At 37.8% G+C, this 19,386-nt stretch overlaps 1 protein-coding gene across 13 annotated transcripts in view; it reads left to right on the top strand.

The window, feature by feature from the left end:
• GAS2 (growth arrest specific 2) overlaps positions 1-19,386 on the top strand; it is a 159,550-nt gene that overhangs the window by 30,965 nt on the left and 109,199 nt on the right. For 6 of the 13 annotated variants that reach the window (XM_049713497.1, XM_049713498.1, XM_033409507.2 and 3 more), the window contains exons 2-3: positions 3,386-3,461; positions 16,854-17,018. In XM_049713497.1, the coding sequence (XP_049569454.1) occupies positions 16,874-17,018 (145 nt within the window). In that variant the 5' untranslated portion in view covers positions 3,386-3,461; positions 16,854-16,873. The other 7 variants (XM_033409496.2, XM_033409560.2, XM_049713500.1 and 4 more) reach the window with 7 other exon arrangements.

Here is a 19,386-nt window from a genome sequence, read left to right as displayed (position 1 = left end):
CCCCCCGCCTCTGCAGGAGACCTTCCAAAACTAGCAGGTAGGTCTGGTTCAGTCTCTGCCACGGTCACTGCTCCTTCCCCTGGGTCCTGATGTGCACACTACTTTTTGTGTGCCCTCCAAGAGTGGAGTCTCTGTTTCCCCCAATCCCACCTATCGAAGTCCTACAATCAATTCCCACTAGGCTTCAAAGTCTGATTCTCTAAGAATTCCTCCTCCCATTGCCGGACCCCCAGGTTGGGAAGCCTTACGTGGGGCTCAGAACCTTCACGCCAGTGGGTGGACTTCTGTTGTATAAGTGTTCGCCAGTCTGTAAGTCACCCACCCACGAGTTATGGGATTTTATTTTACTGTGATTAGACCCCTCCTACCATCTCATTGTGGCTTTTCCTGTGTCTTTGGATGTGGAGTATCTTTTTTTGGTGAGTTCCAGTGTCTTCCTGTCGATGATTGTCCAGCAGCTAGTTGTGATTCTGGTGTTCTCGCAAGAGGGAGTGAGAGCACGTCCTTCTACTCCACTGCCTTGGTTCCTCCTCTCCACAATGTTGCTGAAAGTCTTAAGGATTACAGAGCGTTTAAATCAGCACCAATGCTTCTTTTCACCTATTTCTCCTGTGATGGTTAATTTTATGTGTCATTTTGACCGGGCCTCAGGGTTCCTAGATATTTGGTAAAACATTATTCTGTGTGTCTCTGTGAGAATGTTTTTGGATGAGATTAACATTTAAATTGGTAGACTGAGTAAAGCAGATTGACCTCCCTAATGTGAATGGGCCTCATCCAATCAGTTGAGGACTTTATTAGAATAAAAAGGCTGAATCTCTCCAGAGTAAGAGAGAATTTCTCCTAGCTGACTGACTTTGAAGTGGAACATTACCCTTTTCCTGCCTTCAGATTCAACCTGAAACCTTGCCTCTTCCTGGTTCTTGAACCTGCTTGCCTTCCGAGTGGAACTACATCATCAGATCTGGGACTCCAGGTTGCCTGCTCACCCTGCAGATCTTGGGACCTGTTGGCATCCATAATCACATGAGCCAATTCTGTATAATAAACATCTTTCAGTCTCTGGGCTATTCAGTCTGCTCAGGCTGCAGGAGCCAATTAGGAAGATGCCTTCCTTGACTCTCGTCTGTCCTCTCCTGCAGCTAAAGCCAAAAGAAAAGAGGTAATTTCACGTACAGTTTGAAACCTTCTCTTGACTTTTCCTGCTCAGAAGCTTTTTCTCAATGTCTTCTGCTGTGTTCTTAGTGTGAGTTCTTTTTCACACTGCTGTAAGGGATTTAACATAATTCTATGTGATGTGGAACCCTCAGCACCAGGGGCAGCTCATCCGGTTGAGTTAGGGTACCTGACGGAAACAGTCTCCTCTTTTCAAAAATGATTTTACTTTTTTGTCAGAGTATTTTATTATTACATTTAAACATTTTAGCATACATTTATTTAATGTGTAGACTCTCCCCCCTCCTTAAAAGAAGGAAAAAAGAAAGCAAGGATGGAAGGAAGGAAGGAAAGAAGGAAGAGCGGAAGGAGGGAAATGAACACAGACTTTCAAATCAGTCAAACTCAGACATGAATCTGACTCTTAACCTGTGCAGTTTAATAGTTCATTTTTCCTATTAACCTATGATCTGGTCCTGCAACTTCATCTTTATATAAAAATTACACAGGGCTTCACTGGTGGCGCAGTGGTTGAGAGTCCACCTGCCGATTCAGGGGACACGGGTTCGTGCCCCGGACCGGGAAGATCCCGCATGCCGCGGAGCAGCTGGGCCCGTGAGCCATGGCCGCTGAGCCTACGCGTCCGGAGCCTGTGCTCCGCAACGGGAGAGGCCACAGCAGTGGGAGGCTCGTGTACCGCAAAAAAAAATTACACAGAGGTTCAGAATGACTCTCCATGGAGAGTCAATAATTCCAATTAGACTCCTGATCTCTGGGAGCAGACCATTTATTTGTTTGTAACTTAGTTACAATTCCAAATATTTTTAGGTCTTGATTTAAGCTTCACTAAACTGAAGCTTTCATAAACTAGGAAAAAAGCCTTGGTATTATGACTTCATTTTATACTTTAATCCACTTGTAACACTGTATTATAACTTGGCATTTTGATATTTTCATGTTTTGATTTTTTTAATCTACATGCAAACAGATTTTATTAACATTTAAATAGGATGACTATTACATAGAAGTACATGGTATTTGAAATGCTTGTCATAGGATCAGAATATTTATTTTAAAAAACCAATCTCTATAAAGATAAGGACAAAGTATTAGGCAATAACCAAGATGTCTTTGTAAATCATCAGTAGTATTTTATAATTAATTTCCCATTCATAATTTGAAATTGCCTCTTAAATAAAAGGAGTAACAAATCAAAAAAAAATTACACAGAGGAAGTGGAGAATGAATGATTAAATAACGAATGAAAAAAACATGGATATCTAAAAGGGTATAAAATGGAATGTCATAAAGTGGGGAGGAGAGAAAGATTCAGAGAAAGGACACATAAAATTTGCTGATCTTCTGTATTTTTAATGATGAGAATTTCCTTATCCTAGGGGATTATTATAATGAGTAAATAAGATGATTTAGGCCGTCAATTAATAATAAAATACCTAACCTTAATTTCACACTTGTATGTCAGACAGTAAACTAAATATTTTACATGTATTATTTTATATAATGCTCAAGACATGCCTATGAGAGGGGCTATTTGTTAACCCCACTTCACAGTTGTGGAAACTTATAGTTAGAAAGGTTAAGTAATTTGCCTATAATTTTCAGCAAGTAAGTGGAGAAGCTAGAACTTGACCCTGGTTTTATCTGTCTCCAAATCTGGACTCTTAGTTATTATTTCAACTGCGGTAACTATTATTAATACAATTTAATATGTCTCTTCCTTGGCAGCTTTGGTGGGAATAATGGCTGGTGAAATCTCTTTGCAAATGGCTCTAGAGTCCAAGTGGCTTTGGCGACAGCAGCAGGATGGCAACACTTCCTTCTGCCAAGAGAAGCCCCACCGACCCTGACCCCTTCCTGGTGTCAGAGTATCTCTCCACATCTCTCACTTTGAGTTAGGTGTGCTACCTTTCTTGGCATATTGCCTGGTCAACTATTTGGTACTAGAAAAGCCCTTTGATGAGATAAATTTAAGAGCCATTTCTCTAAATGCTTCATATAAATCAGCAGTGGCAAAGATTCCATATTTGTGAACTAAGTTATAGTTTCAGTAATGGAAATTTCAGCAAGTTTTCTCATCCTTCAACAAAATACAGATGATCCTCAGCTTATGATGGTTCAAATTATGATTTTTTGACTTTAAGATGGTGCCAAAGTGAAATGCATTCAGTAGAAACCAGACTTCAAATTTTGAATTTTTATCTTTTCCCAGACTGGTGATATGCAGTACGTTACTCTCTCATGATGCCGGGCAGCCGCAGCTCCCAGACAGCCATGTGATCACTACTGTAAGCAACCAATACTTTTACAACCATTCTTTACCCATACAGCCATTCTGTTTTTCACTTTCAGCACAGTATTCAATCAATTTCATGAAATATTAAATACTTTATTATAAAATAGGCTTTGTGTTAGATGATTTTGTCCAACTGTAGGCTAAGGTAAGTGTTCTGAGCATGTTTAATGTAGGTTAGGTATATTACATGTATTTTTGACTTATGACATTTTCAACTTACAATGATGTGTTTATCGGGATGTAACCCCACCATAAGCGGAGGAAGAGCTGTAATCCTAAATTTATCATTATCAGGATTAAAAATAAATGGATAACTGGACCGCGGTCTACCTGCAATAGAGTCCCAAGAAATGTGACAGTAAAATTTCGCCTATAATGTAAATTTTTCTATTCACAATGATGCAAAATTAATAGCTGGTGCCATCTTTACAGAGGAATTTCCATTTAGTTCCCTTTTGATGGGCATAGTCCTTCCTTCCTGTATTTGTCCCATCACCCAGTGACACCCGATTTTTCCCTTTCAGATATTCAGTGGTTTTATGGTTCATTTATTTACTCATTCAATCATTCAACACCCTTGGGTTTGGTGCTGTGCTGAGCACTTGATAGGTAACTAGTTTCTGCTTTCCAGGGACTCACAGTTTAGTAGAGGAGATACATGCATACGAAAATAATTGTGATACTATGTCCTAAATGAGATATAAAAGAAATGGAAAAATTCCCAGAGCACTGGACCCAGAGGCATAGCAATATTTTGTCAGGGAGATCAAGAGAACCACAAAGAGGATGACGATTAAGCTGGTCCTGGGAGAATGCATCTGATTTCTTCAAAGGGAGAAAGTTAAAGGTGAAGATCATTCAAGTCAGCATGAGCAAAGACATGGAGGTATGAGGTGTACAATGTTTGGGATATTGGGACGGACATCACATCATCTACCTCTGAGAATATATATGCACGTCTGTTTTGTTCTTTATAATGAAACCATCTGTTCATTGATGCCCTACCTCCATTTTGATGGATCTTCTCCTTAGCTTAGTTTCTAAGTCAGATTTCTTTTTCAAATTTTGGGCTTTGAAATAAATTTAGCAATTCCCCAACAACATTTCTTTTCAACTGAATGGCATAGAAAAGACTAGAATAAAGCCAAACAGAAAAATAACAGAGTGCATTAACTGAGGAAGGTAAGTACTGTTTTGTGAACCATGTTTTGGTTGTGTGTCTGAGTGTGTTTTTATGTGTCTGTTCCATAATGTATTTCTTATTGTGGGTCACAATAAAAAAAGTTTGAAAGCCACTGAAGTAGTAATATTTTCTATTACTTTTCATTGCACTCATAGTATTGGTTATGATTAAACCTTGAGTCCAAGTCAACCTTGATTTTTAATGAAGTGACAAGTGACACAGACTGACCTCATTTATAAGCCTGGCACACAGGCAAGCATCTGTTTTACTGAACTCTAGTTGCATTTAACCAGATGAAATTATTCTAACTTGGGGATGAAACCATCATTTATAATGTTATTTTAACATTATTTTTCTATTCCAAGTTCCAAACTATTAAATTAAAGACAATATATAAAAATCTAACCAATTAGCAGTAAGCTTCTTAAGAGATTGGCTTCTTCTATAATGGTCATTTGTTCATTCAACAATTATTTACTGAGTGCCTACTCTATGCTCAATGGTATTTTAGATACTGGAGATGACAGTCGTGTAAAAGAAAGAGAAGGTTATAAAAGTAAAAATATTTTATCTTAAACATTCATATTAAGTTCGAGCCTCTTGCAATTAGGATGGCATGATATTTTAATAAAAGATTTTGAAACAAGCCACACAAATATTTGGAAAAATAAAAAGCACAACTCCAACCTACACAAGAAAAATCACATAACAGGATATATTTCATAGGATATTTTAAAACTAGACAAGATAGATGGCATATTTCATAAAATGATTTCAATCTATCCCCTGTATAAAAATTAGAAGACATATGGTCATATATAACACACAGTTTGCAAAAATATGCGTCTTCCCAGTAGGGAACAGATATCTGTGCTACTGTTGTGTTGTACTTATAAAGTTTAAAGTTCTCCGTTGAGAGTAAAGCAATAGATTTTTTAAAGTTGCATATCAAACTGAGAGTATATCTTGAATTTTCCCGTGAAATTTCTCCCATTTAATTCATTCTTTGTAGTTTTATACATGAATACTGATAAAAAGTAATAGCATTGACTTTTTATCCCTAACAGTATTTGTAATTTCCATACTAGGACTTATAAAATCCATTTTGTTTGCCTTATGAGATTTAAAAAAATTTATTTCAGTGTAAGTCAACTGAAGGCCTGTATCATGGGCCAAGATGCTAGCTAGGTAGGGAAATACCAACATATTTTACATCACTGATAAACTATTTCAATAAAACATAAATAAATGTTTTCACTTATTACATTGCTTTATGCATTTCTTCAGCACCATTACATGTCTTCATGCTGCTTTCTGTAGCATTTTTCTCACTTGCTTCTAAAGCTATCACTTGCCATCTTTAAGTGCCCTTTCAAAGCTATTTAGGGATATAAGAATGTCTTGGTCACCCTTGGAAATTTATTTTACTTTAATCTAGTGTCTCTTCCCACATAATTTATTTCAAAATTCCTGATAATCTCCATCATCTATTGAAGGTTTGTCCCACTTTTCAGAATAAGTGCATTTATATTATTTCCATGAGTGGGGGGTGAGGGGTGAGGGTGAGGAGAGGCTAACCTATAAATGAGGAAAAAAATACTTTTATTGCTCATTTTAAACATATATATTCATATATATACACACATATATATATTTACATTTAGAAAAAGGCACAGTTCATATTGAAGACAATGTTGAAGGTTTAGAACACTGAAAAACATAGTAACCCAGGAATTCTTAATATAAAGTCTTCAAAACTGTGATAACTTAAAAAGGAAAACAATACTATGTTTTCTTTAAATTTGGCTTGACTTTTCCTTTTTATGCCATTATGTTTCAAGAATGTATTTAGACATTTTTCACCCCGTTAGGTGAGGCATTCGCTTCCTTCACCTCACATCAGGGAGGTTATCATTGAGTCAGTTGCACTATGGTTTCCTAAGACAAATATGTTTAGGTTGAGACCAAGGCAAGAAAATTCTTGGATGAAAAGATTTTCTGACAAATTTTTATAAGTGACTGATTGGAATACATAAGTATAAATTTGATTTAAAAAACACAAAATAAAGATCAAATGGAAATTGTTACAAATGCTGAAAAAAATTTAAATGAAAACACTACTTTGCTGCCTCTTCAGAAATCTTTTGTATTACTTCTCTTTTGTCACCAAAAGAATACTCAGCACAACTCATAGATGCTAAGGGAGAAAATACGTATTTCTCCTAGTATTATCCCTTTGGCTTTTGCTAAAAAGGAAAGAGGATCTGATATAAGGCAGAATTTAAAATTAAAAATACCTGGAAGAAAGGGGCATGAAAGGGAGTAATTTGAATGATTATGTTCTCCCAAAGCTTCTGGAAGCCTCCTTATTTTCCCAAACTGGGTTTAACATTGTCCCTCAATCAACAAAAATATTGTCTTTACACTTTGCTTTTTATAATGTCAATATTGAATAATGTGACAAGAATATTTATATAGAAAGGAGACTATGAGCTTTTGAAAATCTAGGTGTTAAACTTTTTGAACTCTTATACCCTGAAGATATTGAAATTAACATTTATTGGCTGCTGATATTTTGATCATGAAGAATTATCAAGGATGTTTGATTTTACTTAAATTTTATAGGTTCAGAAACTAAGAGTTCTTTGTTGGGCCTGTAGTAACACTCAGATCTATCTGGTTAAATTTTGAAAATTTTTATTATCAGAATGATTGCTCAAATTCATCAGTATCCTGTTCTGTATGTTTTGTTGTTCTCGTTGATGTATATCTAAGCAGTAAGATAGGCCTTTTTATAACGCTGTTTCTCCTTAAAATGAGGAATGGCTCTTTTCCCTTTCTTCCGGGAAGCCTAAGGAGGAATATGGAGCTAACTGCAGTACCCAACTGAACTGAAATAAAAAGCTTGGAGTTCAGCGCCAGCAAACTTTTCCATCTGTTTTCTTCCCTTCTTCATTATTTGCACCGCTACTACAACCAAAGAACTGATGCAGTTTCTAGCTGTTTTAGAGCAAATAACCATTTCCAGATGAAAGCAATAAGTACAAAATGCATTTTTTCAGTTATATCTAAAATTACCCACATCAGTTTGCTATTATCCATCCACAGGTAGTTTCTATTTTTGGGGGGGGGGTGGGGGGGAGGCTGGGCTGGGTGTGTTGGTACATTGCTCACCACCTTAAACATGATATCCAAGAGAGGACTAGAATACATGTGCCACACGATCATTGGATAGAAATGCTTGTGAAACTGATGAACATGGAAACGACAACAACAAAAAAGTATGATCATTTTCGCCTACACTCCACGGAAAGTAGTAACCTGAGGCGATTAGGACACTCAACAAGAGGTCACATGTCTATTAGAGGTGAAGCAGACACTTGAACATCTGTCTGCTTCATGGGGAGACTTTTCGTCTCAGAATACATACCCTAATAAACAACAGTTGGAGAAAATTGTCTATGACATTCAACATAATACTGAGCTGAGGCTGAGAGAAGGAAGGGTGGAACTGTATTTCCTTTTGTAAAGCGAAAACAGCCGTGAAATACAGCCTCTTCTAAAGTCTGATATTTAAAAGGAGTTGTAAGAAATCAAATTGTTCAATTTTAACGAAGAGTGGCCCAAGTTACTGGCAAGCTCATGCCTCCGAGTCTGCAAAATCACTGACCAGGAAAGCAAAACCTTCCCAACACCCAATTTTAATATTGTGCTAAAGCCACTGACTTTGTTAAAACCTCCGAGTTAAATATGATCCCCTCCCCACCGCTCTCCCCCGCCCTTTAGGTTAGTGTTTGGGGGACTGGGAGGGGGCCGGAGCTTGGCCCCAACCTCGGAATTGCTGCCAAGGGCTTGTAATACAATCTCTCCCCGTTTGAAGGGTAAATCAGTGTCAATTGCGTTTGCTGTCCACCAGAAAAAGTAAGCATTTTACTTCCGCTCGGTCTATGTGGACTGATGAAATGTAGGAAATCTGTTTCTGGCAGGGGGAAAAAATCGTTTTCCCAAACAGCACCGAGAGGAGCCATCAGAGAAGTATGAAGAGGGGCAGCGCGGCTGGAGCTGCTGCCGCTGCCGCCGGGCTGGTGGGGTGCGGAGAGCGGCTGCCGCAGGACCCGCGCCGGGAGGGGGCCGGCCCCGAGACGCTGCAGGAGCCGAGCCGGGAGCCCCGGTGCCCCTGAGAGCCGCCAGCAGCCCAGCTCCGGACGCGGGGGTGAGCAGGCGGGCGGGCCCCGCTCTCCGCCGCCGTTGCCGCGGCGTGAGCGCTCTGCAGCCCGGCTTGCGGAGCCCCGGCCTCTGCTGCACGGCTGGCGGCAGGGGAGGGGGGCCGTCGTTGCCAGTAACGTCGGGCACGCGGCTGGGAAGGGTGGAGAGCCTCGGACAGCCGGACGGGCTGTGGCGCTCGGTGTGTGGTCACTGCAGTGGGTGACTCTCTGACTCCCTGGAAGCGACCATGTGTTCCTCATCCCTATTGTGGAACAGTCCAAATGACCGCCGCAACGAAGAAACCCGCTGGGGCGGCTCAGCCAGCCGGGGACAGGAGTGAGGATTTCTCATTAGCACAACGATTGTAAAGACACACATATGCATTTCGTGCAGAGGGTCTCTGTCTGCATGCTCAGCGTTGTCCCTTATTGAGGAGAGGAAAGCGGAGGGGGGATGGTCTTAATGGATTGATCCTTATTGCTTTACTTGAGTCAAGGAGGCCGGGAGGGGGGGAAAGAGCACGACACGCGTGATTTGGGGTGATGCTGTCTTCCACTGATGAGTTTGACAGAGTCGAGCTTTTGCTACGTGAATAAACAAACGCTAGGCTAGCCTATGAATCAACCCCCTTTGGGGCGATTTTTTTTGCCTGGTATTGTTCTTCTCGTCCAAAGAGCAAGGTTTTGGAATCTGAAATTATTTGGGGAGCACAGGAGCCAACTTGGCTTTGGAGGCATTAACGATTCTGGCAAGATTAAATTCTATCAGCCTAATAAATTGCCATTAGCCTAGCCCAGACATCCGAAGTTTCTACTGTCATGAATAGAGGGGAAGCAAAAGCAGGGGTTAACAGATTCTGTCTTCTACCTTTCAGTACAATTGGGGTGTGTGTGTGGGGCGGGGGGATTGTCCACTTTCCTCCAGTTAACCTTTTTGGAAATCAAAACCTTTCCTCTCTCCCACCTTCTTCATCTTCATCCTCTTACAGTGAAGAGTTTGCAAAACTTTACTGTCTCTCTTGTAAACTCCTCCCTCTCCCCAAGCACCCTCTCCTACAAAGCTAGATCAACTATGGGAGATCTTATGCCCAGGAAATAAGATCTGCATGTGCACAGGAACACCCATTAGGCCTCCTAGTGTTAAATAAAGGCTCAGACAGGTCGGAGGTGCCAGCCAGGCAGAGGAAATCCACCTTTTCTCCTCACCTACCCCCTGAGATTCACAGAGACAAGGCTGAGGAGGCCTCTGCTCACTGGTTTTCTTCCCTAACATCTTAGCAGTGTGGACGCTGATTAACTCCAGCTGGATCTGGTTTGCCCAGCCTGTCTTTGAAATTGATCAATGAGTTCCTTCTCGAGGAATGCTCCCCCCTAACTGTGGAGGAGGAGGTGGTGACTGTGGCAGTCCTCTCCAGCATGGGCATCTTGGTTCTCAGTGCCTAAGACAAGGTAAGGGACAGATATCTGAGGCATGGGACAGGCAGCCTTTGCAATGCACCTTGCAGCTTTAGTACACGGTTCCCTGAGTGGGCTCTGAAAGGGAAAGGTAGCTTGTATTTCAGCCTGTGTGCTACTGAACTTGGGGCTTAGTTCTTCATTTTAGTGTTACACACCATACTTTTGTGATGTGGACTGTGCTTTGCTGGGAAATAAACTCACAAGGCAAAATTTATTTCATCTGGTGCAAAAGGTACTGTGATTGCCACTGAGTGTCCTAGTATCTTGGTAAGAAATTTTAGTTAAACTTGCAGGTATGGAAGAATGTCAGGTCTTATATTAATCCTAAGTATGTTATGCATAATTTTAGAATTTTGCTTCAAGCCTGCAAGCCTGCTTTATATTTATAGACTTCGGGAGCCTTTGGAAGGCCAAAGTTACCTTGGTTGAAACCAAATAATGAGGCTCTAACAGTTTGTTTGCAGAGGGAGTTGTTAAAACTGGAGCTGATGTTAAGGTAATTTTGGTATCTTTGTGGTTTTGATATGGTGGCACAGAGATCCCGCTGTTTCTTTTAATTTCTCCTGGATGACTATCAAGATTTTCCACTCAGTGTTTTCTGACTAGAGAAAAGAATTGGAGTAAAGGTAGAAAATATCTCTTGGCAAAAAGAGTAAGATGCTTGTGTAATTTTTCTGTCCTAAATGTTTTCAGAGTCAAAGCAACTGAGTTTTTGCTAATGCTCTCCCCTTACATGAGAGTACATATATATTCAACAGAATGTAGAACTCTGCTAGCTCTCAACTACACTATAGTTACGTAAAACAGAAATCTTTTTATTGCAAACAACACACACATGGACACACACACAACAACATCTTCTTATGAATTAAGATTTACTTAATCAACTTAGGTTAAATTTTGATGTAAGTCCTCAAACATCCTAATCAATTAATGGCTTTCAGGTGATTTTCTATTCAAATTAAGTTTGAAATTAATCTGGTAGGGGTCCAGAAACCTGAGCTAAATTGTTTGGAAGAATACTTTAGTATAATTAAAAAAAAAAAACTTAAAAATCTCTAATGCCAAGAAAATATAAGAAATTAGTTCCCACTCAGTCTTAATATTTTGGTCATGATTTGAGAAGGAATTATTATTGTAGGTATACCATCATTTGGTTCAAGACAACTCATCATGGGGCTGCAAAATAAGAAAAAGATTCCTGGAAGAGAGTTAGCATTCCTTGAGTTTGGGCACCAGAAGGGCTGAGTAGGGTACTTTTAATGACTAACTAGACTTGTTACTTAGGCCAAAATGTCTTAGGCTTCCAGTCCCTTATTAATAACCAGAAATTTGGCTGGTAAATCTTCTAAGGTCCATTTGAGTTTAAAGATTTTATTATATAATTAGAAAAACTAGTAACGAGTGTCATTTTGCCTTTACACTTGGCGCTTTTTAATTTCAGACAAGTTGCTCCCCTTAGCCAGAAGCAGAGGTCCATTTACAAGATCTAGAATTACCTTTCTGATTACATTTTGGACTTTTATTTTCTGTTCAGATTCTTAGGTTAAGATTTTACATTCATGACATTGGTTGAGAATATATAGCTTTGTAGATATATTATTGGCCAGCCAAAGTGAATCACATAGGCGTAAAGAACTCAGAATGGTGAAAGAGCCATCTAGAGCTATCCTTGGTTGTTAATTCTTTGAGTCTAGTTTGAAAGATAGCATTTTCTCCTTCCAGATTATGGAAGGGTGTTTGGCTTAAGGTGTTTTTATTTTTTTTAATTGTAAAAGACAGTGTTATTGGCCTATAAACTTTGTTTTCTTAGTTGTTTCACACCCATAGCACACAAAACTGACTAGACAGAGGGGAGGTCGATGCTCTAAATCAGAACAAAGGTGACCTTTAGTGCAGGGACCCTTGACTGTGGGTTCATTAGCACTCTGTTTTAAATGGCCACAGTTAGGTGTCTTTGTGGGGGGGAAGGGTGTGGTGACATCCTTTCACATTTATTTTGAGAGGCATGGCATTCCCCTTTCTTAATAGCTTATGAGTCTTTGATGCCAAAATGAAGTATAATATGTTACCAAAATTTGTTTTTAAAAACATGTAAACTACCCATCTTGGAGTTCAGCATTTCACTCATCATCCTGGGAGTTTCATCCCTCTCAATATGAAGAAGACTTGGGATTTTCCATTATTTATGGTTTTATTTCATCAATTCTTTATCTGTTTTCATTTCTCCCCCTGGCCTTTGCCATTTCTTAGTTATCTAGAGTTCTACAAAATATTCCTATTTTTGTTACAGAATTTCTTTTCTTTTTAAAATAAGTCAGTGGAAGCTTTATTTTTGCATATTTCCTATGGTGATGATTTCAATTTAGCTAGTGTTTGTTGAATGTAAAATATATGCCGAATACTGACACAAATATTTCATCTTCACACGTATATGTGAGGTGTTAACCTCCATTATACATACTGGAGAACTCAAGTACAAAGAGAAAAAGTCATATAACTAGGATAGAACAACTACTAAATGGCCAGGTAGTAGAGCCAGTATTTGACCCCAGGACTCCTGATTCCAGCTCTAATATTCTATTATTCACGCTTCTTAGCAGAATTTCATATCAGACAGTAGTGATATAATGTTTATCATTTTATTCCTATTTTTCTGTCTTTCCAATTTATTTTCCATGCAATATTGCGATACTTTTTTTATAATATGGCAACAAAGACTAGAGATAAACCAGAAACCATCTTGGTCATAATCGAAGCACACCTCTAGGTGGTGAAAAAGAATACTTTTTCCTCAGAGTCAAAACTATGTCTTCAACTGGGATTCTGGAACAACAGACTAAACAGAATCTTTAAAACATGTGATATTGTACTTATGGAGTCATTAATTTTTTCTTCTTCCCCTGGGCTGGTTCAAGTCTCATCATATTCATAATGGTTATTCCAGAATCACTTCTATGGAAAGAAAGAAAAAAATACACGCACACACATTCTTTGAAGAATTCTGTATTAAGTTTCTGCATGTTTTTCCCTTTAAGTTTTATTTTTCTGAATTCCAAATCCTGAGGGTTGAGTTATCCATTTTTAGATAGACCCATAAAGCTTGGAGAAGCCATAGTCTGAAGAAGGCATACAAGCATTTGAATCCTTACTCCTTTTTTCAAAGCGATTGGCTTTGCTTAGTAATTACTGAAGTTACTTATCAAGCTTTTTAAATATTTAGGTTGTATGAATTTTAATAGTAACATCTTTCAGTATTTAGATATGTTATACAAAAAAAGAAGTTTCTCTTTCTCCAAAACCTATTTTTTTTCTTCACGTCAGTGTATCATTTCATTTCCTGTCTTAAAAGCTACCCCTTGGTATCTCTGGTGGTTTTCGAAAATGTTTGAATGAATTCAAAAGATCAGAAATGACCTTTGTCTTGTAATTTGTTCTTTGTGATCTAATTCAACTCATTCAGATGGATTAAACATTTGTTGAAAATTATAAAAGGTTTATAATCCTGTAGTGATCTTTTTATCTGGGTAATATAAATTTATTTGACCTTTGTTCACCGCAATTTAATCATTTCATTTGGAAACTGCTTCAACATGGGGTAATTCACACTCCAAATTTTGATCTGGCTAGCTGGGTCCATTTTCATCTTTTCTATTCATATCTCAGCTATATTTAAATCCAAGACCACCATGTAATGACTTTCAGCTAAACCATAGAGTCATGCCAAGTTTGATGGTGATTTAAAATGTGAAAAAAGGATCAGAAGAATTTGGATCAAAATCCTAATTTTTTTCAAAAGGGACTTAAACAGAAGAGTCCCTTAAACAGAAGAGTCCCTATCTATGACAGTGACTTAGGTGTCTACATATTTGGCATATGTTTCATTGTTTAACTACTATCAGATGCTAATTACCCACTAAGCCTTCTTTCTCCTACCTTTGCCTCCTGGGAAAATATAACTCTGTTCTTTCTTTTTTTTCAGTTTACATATAATTTTGATTATATACAAAGCAGCGTAACAAACATTGCTTAGTTATTCTTATTGTTTTAACTTAATGATCATCTGTAAATATTAGAAGATAGTTTAAATTACATTTCTGGCAAAATACAGGACAGACTACATGAGAAATAAATGTGCCACTGTCAAGGAAAATAAAAACTTCACTGTTTAGAAGCATTGAGGGGACAGATTGTGTCCCTCTGGCTCACTGAAACTGTTACATGCCATTAGGCTTACTGTAAACTATCCCTTGATGAATTCTTTGCTGGACAATGAGCTTACGAATCTGAGGTGTCTTCTTGCTTTTACAAAGCAAAATAGGACTCTGATGCTTAAATGGAAGTTGCAGAGAACATAATAGGATGTAGGTAAAGTTACTGAACTACCACATCTCACTTTCAGGAAAGTAGCGGGAGATATTGTGTCTTGAGAAGAAAGGCATTTTAGAGGTAACCCTTTTAAGATTTCAATTAGTTATTTAAATGTATGAATCATGTGCTTAAATGTATTATTACTTAAATGTTTGTTTCTGAGGCTAGCTAGCCTGTAGGAATCCTAACCAACTACTGGGAAATGTTTTGTTTTCCTGGGGTTGGACCTATTTTTTAAAGAACTGGGGCAAAAAATGTTTTAGCCTTCTGGTTTAGTCACAGGGTTTGGAGAATCTTTAGGACTTTATATGAATAATGTCATGATTAACTGCAAAAGAAAATAGACAATTGTGATCTTCTGGTCCCTGTAATGACAATTTAGTAGCATATGACAAGGTATATTAAAATGTTTCACATTTTCACTAGTTATTACTTTAGATGACTAGATATACAGAGATTTATGGACGGTGTTTTCAAAGAAAACTTACAGTAATTTTTTTCTGCAAAAATTACTTCAAAGCATAATTTCTCTGGAAATTAAATTGTCTGTGCTTTTAAATTATATATTTATGACACTTTTTAGGTGTTTAACCATGTTCCCAGCAGTCTTTTCTAATGCTACAGCAAAATGTTTGTGAAACTGTCACATTTTACAGTTTTCTGAACACCAATGTCTTATTTTGTTTAAAAGCTGTCTTTAAAAGGCAAAAATTAACCGAGGCTAAGAGAATTAGAGTTTGAGATTAATTGGAAAAGAATGCTATGTAACGTTTCAAATGATAAAACTGACAAGGATATATACAACTTATAGTGGTGAACTTAAAATACCATTAGTAATAAATATAGCTGAAAACCCCATTATATCATATAAATCTTACTTTTTGTCATTTGCAAACATCTTCATTTTCATTTCATTCAGTCATAATGCATTTGGTTATTTTATAGTCACTATTTGCATACAGAATGGAGTTCTACACATAAACTTATGAGTTTATTACCTTCCCGCTCCAATATTACATCTGTAGTTTTAGGTCCTATAAGTAATGCATACAATAGTACTACATTTAAGGCCAAGTATATATTCATACATCTTTTCTGCAACCCACATAGAAGATTGTGTTACTCATAGGTTAGTGAAATCATCCCTTACTGTGTAGATATAAGATATGTAATGTAATTACTTCTTTGCTAAACATGAATACAAACAAACCCTAGTATGCAAAACATACAAAGTGAGAAGGTACAAAGTATGACAAAAGAAAACCTGTGACGATATTTATTAGAATTACGGTGTAATTCCTGGGTTATAACGTGGGTTCCTGATGACACTATTTTGTAAAATGTGTCATTCTGAAAACAGTAATGGTCTTAGAGTAAAGACCCAAGTTCAAGCCTGACTCTGCCGTGATCTAGCTATATGATCTTGGTTGAGTCACCCTTCCTCTTTGATTTTGTTTTCATTAACTGTAAAATAAGAGAAGTGTAGTAGGGACTCTAAAAGGATGCACTCCCCCATGTCCCACCCAATTCTCTAAAGTGTAAGTGCATGATTACTTGGCCATCTGCAAAGAACCAAGGGCTGTGCTTAATCTCATAGGTAATAGCTTTAAGAGTAGTGGTCATATGTTTATAAGAAATTTTGCAAGTCCAAATTTTGCAGATCAAAATTTGGAGTGTGAATTACTCCATGTTGAAGCAGTTTCCAAATGAAATGCTTAAATTGCGGTGAACAAAGGTCAATTTTGCTAGTATTCAGTCCTAAAATTCTGTGGAAATCGATGGCTTCAAAAATTAACCCAAACAATGGGAGTTTACAATTTGGATACCAAAATTTTAATCAACCACTTTTTATTGTTTTTGAATAAGTAGAATTTCTTTCCTTAGAAACTGTCGTTTTTCCAAATCTGATGTTTTACACAAGCAGAGAGCTTACTGTTTGATTTTTCTATTTGACCTTTGACAGCTGCTGCTTCCTACCAAGTAGTTGGTCAAAAGTGACAGGGCCAGTACAAGTAAAGCAAACAGTGTTTCATGAGGGTTTAATAATTAATAACCTGACTTGTCATCCGAACTTCCACAGATCCTGTTCCTTACTGTGTCATTGGCAGTGAGATTTTAACAAGAGAAGTCTGTATAAAAAGCAATTGCTCTTTTGTTTCCAAAACAGGTATTACAAGTGGATAAATAATGTGCACTGCTCTGAGCCCAAAGGTACGCAGTGGACCTGGCCTCTCTGATATGCATCAGTATAGCCAGTGGCTGGCCAGCAGACATGAAGCTAATTTGCTACCGATGAAAGAAGATCTGGCCTTGTGGTTAACCAATCTGTTAGGTAAGGTTATAAGATCTCATTTTGTCATCAAAGATAACAGGTTTATTCTCCCTGCTCATGTAGTGTCCTTCTCCTAAGCATGTGACACCACTTTAGAAAGAAAGACTTTCATTATTTGCATTTTGCATCTGGGAGACCTGAAGCATATAGAGAATTTAAATGAATTTCCCAATGTCTCTCACATTAACTGTGCTCAGTAATTCCAATATCATGCATTGTAACTGTGTGGTCAAATTGCTCATTTCATCTACACTCTTGCTGATCTGATTTATTTGTACTTTTCTTTCATGCAACTGACCAGTTTGGTCTATTCTTTTGACACTGCACACGGGCCACAGTCTGTGAGATCTGGCTTCTAAAGCTAGATTTCGTTGCCCTACTTTTATAGCACACCTTCTAAAACTGCTGAATACCCAGACTCTGGAACAATAACATCTATCCTTTGTCCAAATGAGCTGACTGGAGTCATCCAACCTTGAACTAAAATTTTTCTTTTCATTACACTTTTGTTTTTAAGTATTCTTCCAAAAGGACGATCTTAGAGAAAAAGGCTACCTCATGCTAAGGCTGCCTCTTTTTTTGTTTCTGTTGTGCTGGCATATTCAGAGTATACAATTTCAACCATGTGCAAAGTGGAATCATACGTTCAAAGGATCATCATATAAAGCAATGCTTTTTCACTAGTAATTTTTCACAGAGAACAAAATTGTTTTAAGACCTGAAAAAAGGATCCTTATAGAGTCTATAAGATTTGAATATTGAGTAAACATAGAATTTGCATGGTGCTTTATCATTTACAGAAAGGATTTCACCAATATTATTTTATTATTGAAAGGATTCCTTCAAGGTAAGTGTTGTTATCGTCACTTTCTAGCTGCTGAAACTGAAGAGTTTAGTGAAGAGCATAGTGCATCTGTAATTTTAGCAAGGTTTGACAAGGTTTTAGCACATCTGAGCAAGATTTTTCTTTTTGCTCACCATGGCTCTGGATTTTTACATTGCTTTTGCATTTTTTAAGCCTTTATCCTAGAGTTAGATCTTTCCTTTTTCCTTACTGTGTGCACATGCTTTTGACAATTCTATGTAGTCTAACCAGGGCTACCGCATATGGAAATGCAGGTGGTGCCTTTTGCAAGGGAGCCCAGTTAAAGGGTAAGAGAAGAAATGCAGAAGGCATCCTTCACATCCATCACTCCCCAGAAAGACCCTTCACTGTGCTATGGAGTGATATCCACCAGAAGGAAGGGCTACCTTTCATTTATACAAGGGAAGAGCATTTTTATTTATCTCCATTATATAGAGGATGTCAATTTAGCCTAAACAGATGGGTTTCCTCCCTCTTTTGTGTGTTCACTAATTATTGTTATATTAGTATTTTATTAACTTTGAGCTGTTTTCAGATATGGGCTGTCACAGCATGGCAGTATAGAAGTTAAGGCACAGACTTGGAATGAACTGCCTGTGTTTGAACACCAGATGTGCCACTTAACTGGCAATATGATCTTGAGCAAGTTATTTAATCTCTCTGTTCTTTAGTTTCCTCATCTATGAAGTGGTAATGACAGTAGGGTTGCTGTGAGATTAAATAATTAAAATATGTATACTACTTAGTGCCTGAAATATTATAACTCTATATGTGGTGGTGTTATTCCATTTATATAGTTCAGTGATATGATTAATTTGATTTGGTGGGTAAGTTTATTCATTTATTCAACAAATATTTGAGTGTACATCAGCATAATAATTATTTGAATAAAATGGACTCTGGAATCAGAATGCTTGAATTCAAATCTCAGTGCCATCACTTACTAGCTCTGTGATACTGGGCAATTTTCTGAATGCACTGTGCCTGGGTTTCGTCATCTGTGAAATACATATAATACTAGTACCAACCTCATGGGATTGTTGGAGCATCAAGTAAGATCGTCAGCTTTAGAACAAGGTCTGGCACATAGTAATCAACTAGCTATAGTAAATATACTAGCTATTGTGTTTATTGTGTTTCAGCACAGTCTGCTAAGTGCTAGAGGGTAGAGTGGTGACTAAGAATAGACAGAGTGCCTGTTCTTATAGAGCTTGGAGTAGATTGAACAAGAAATTAATATAAATAAGTGACTGAATAAATGATTCATTAATTGGACTTGGTATAAACACTAAAAGATATAGGTTGCAATAAGAATGTAAAAACAAGGAGGTGGGAATGGGGCAAATGATCAGAGGGCTTGGGGAAATCCTTTTTAAGGGGTCTTATATTTAAAACTGAGATCTGAAGAATAATTAATAGCTAGCCAGACAAAGTGTGGGGAAAAAAGCCTGTGTGGAAAGAATGGCATGTGCGGGATAGGAAGGAGTTTGGCGCCTTAGAAGA

This window comes from Orcinus orca, chromosome 8 (assembly GCF_937001465.1).
Source record: "Orcinus orca chromosome 8, mOrcOrc1.1, whole genome shotgun sequence".
Lineage (NCBI taxonomy): Eukaryota > Metazoa > Chordata > Mammalia > Artiodactyla > Delphinidae > Orcinus > Orcinus orca.
This window is presented reverse-complemented; position numbering and strand designations above follow the sequence as displayed.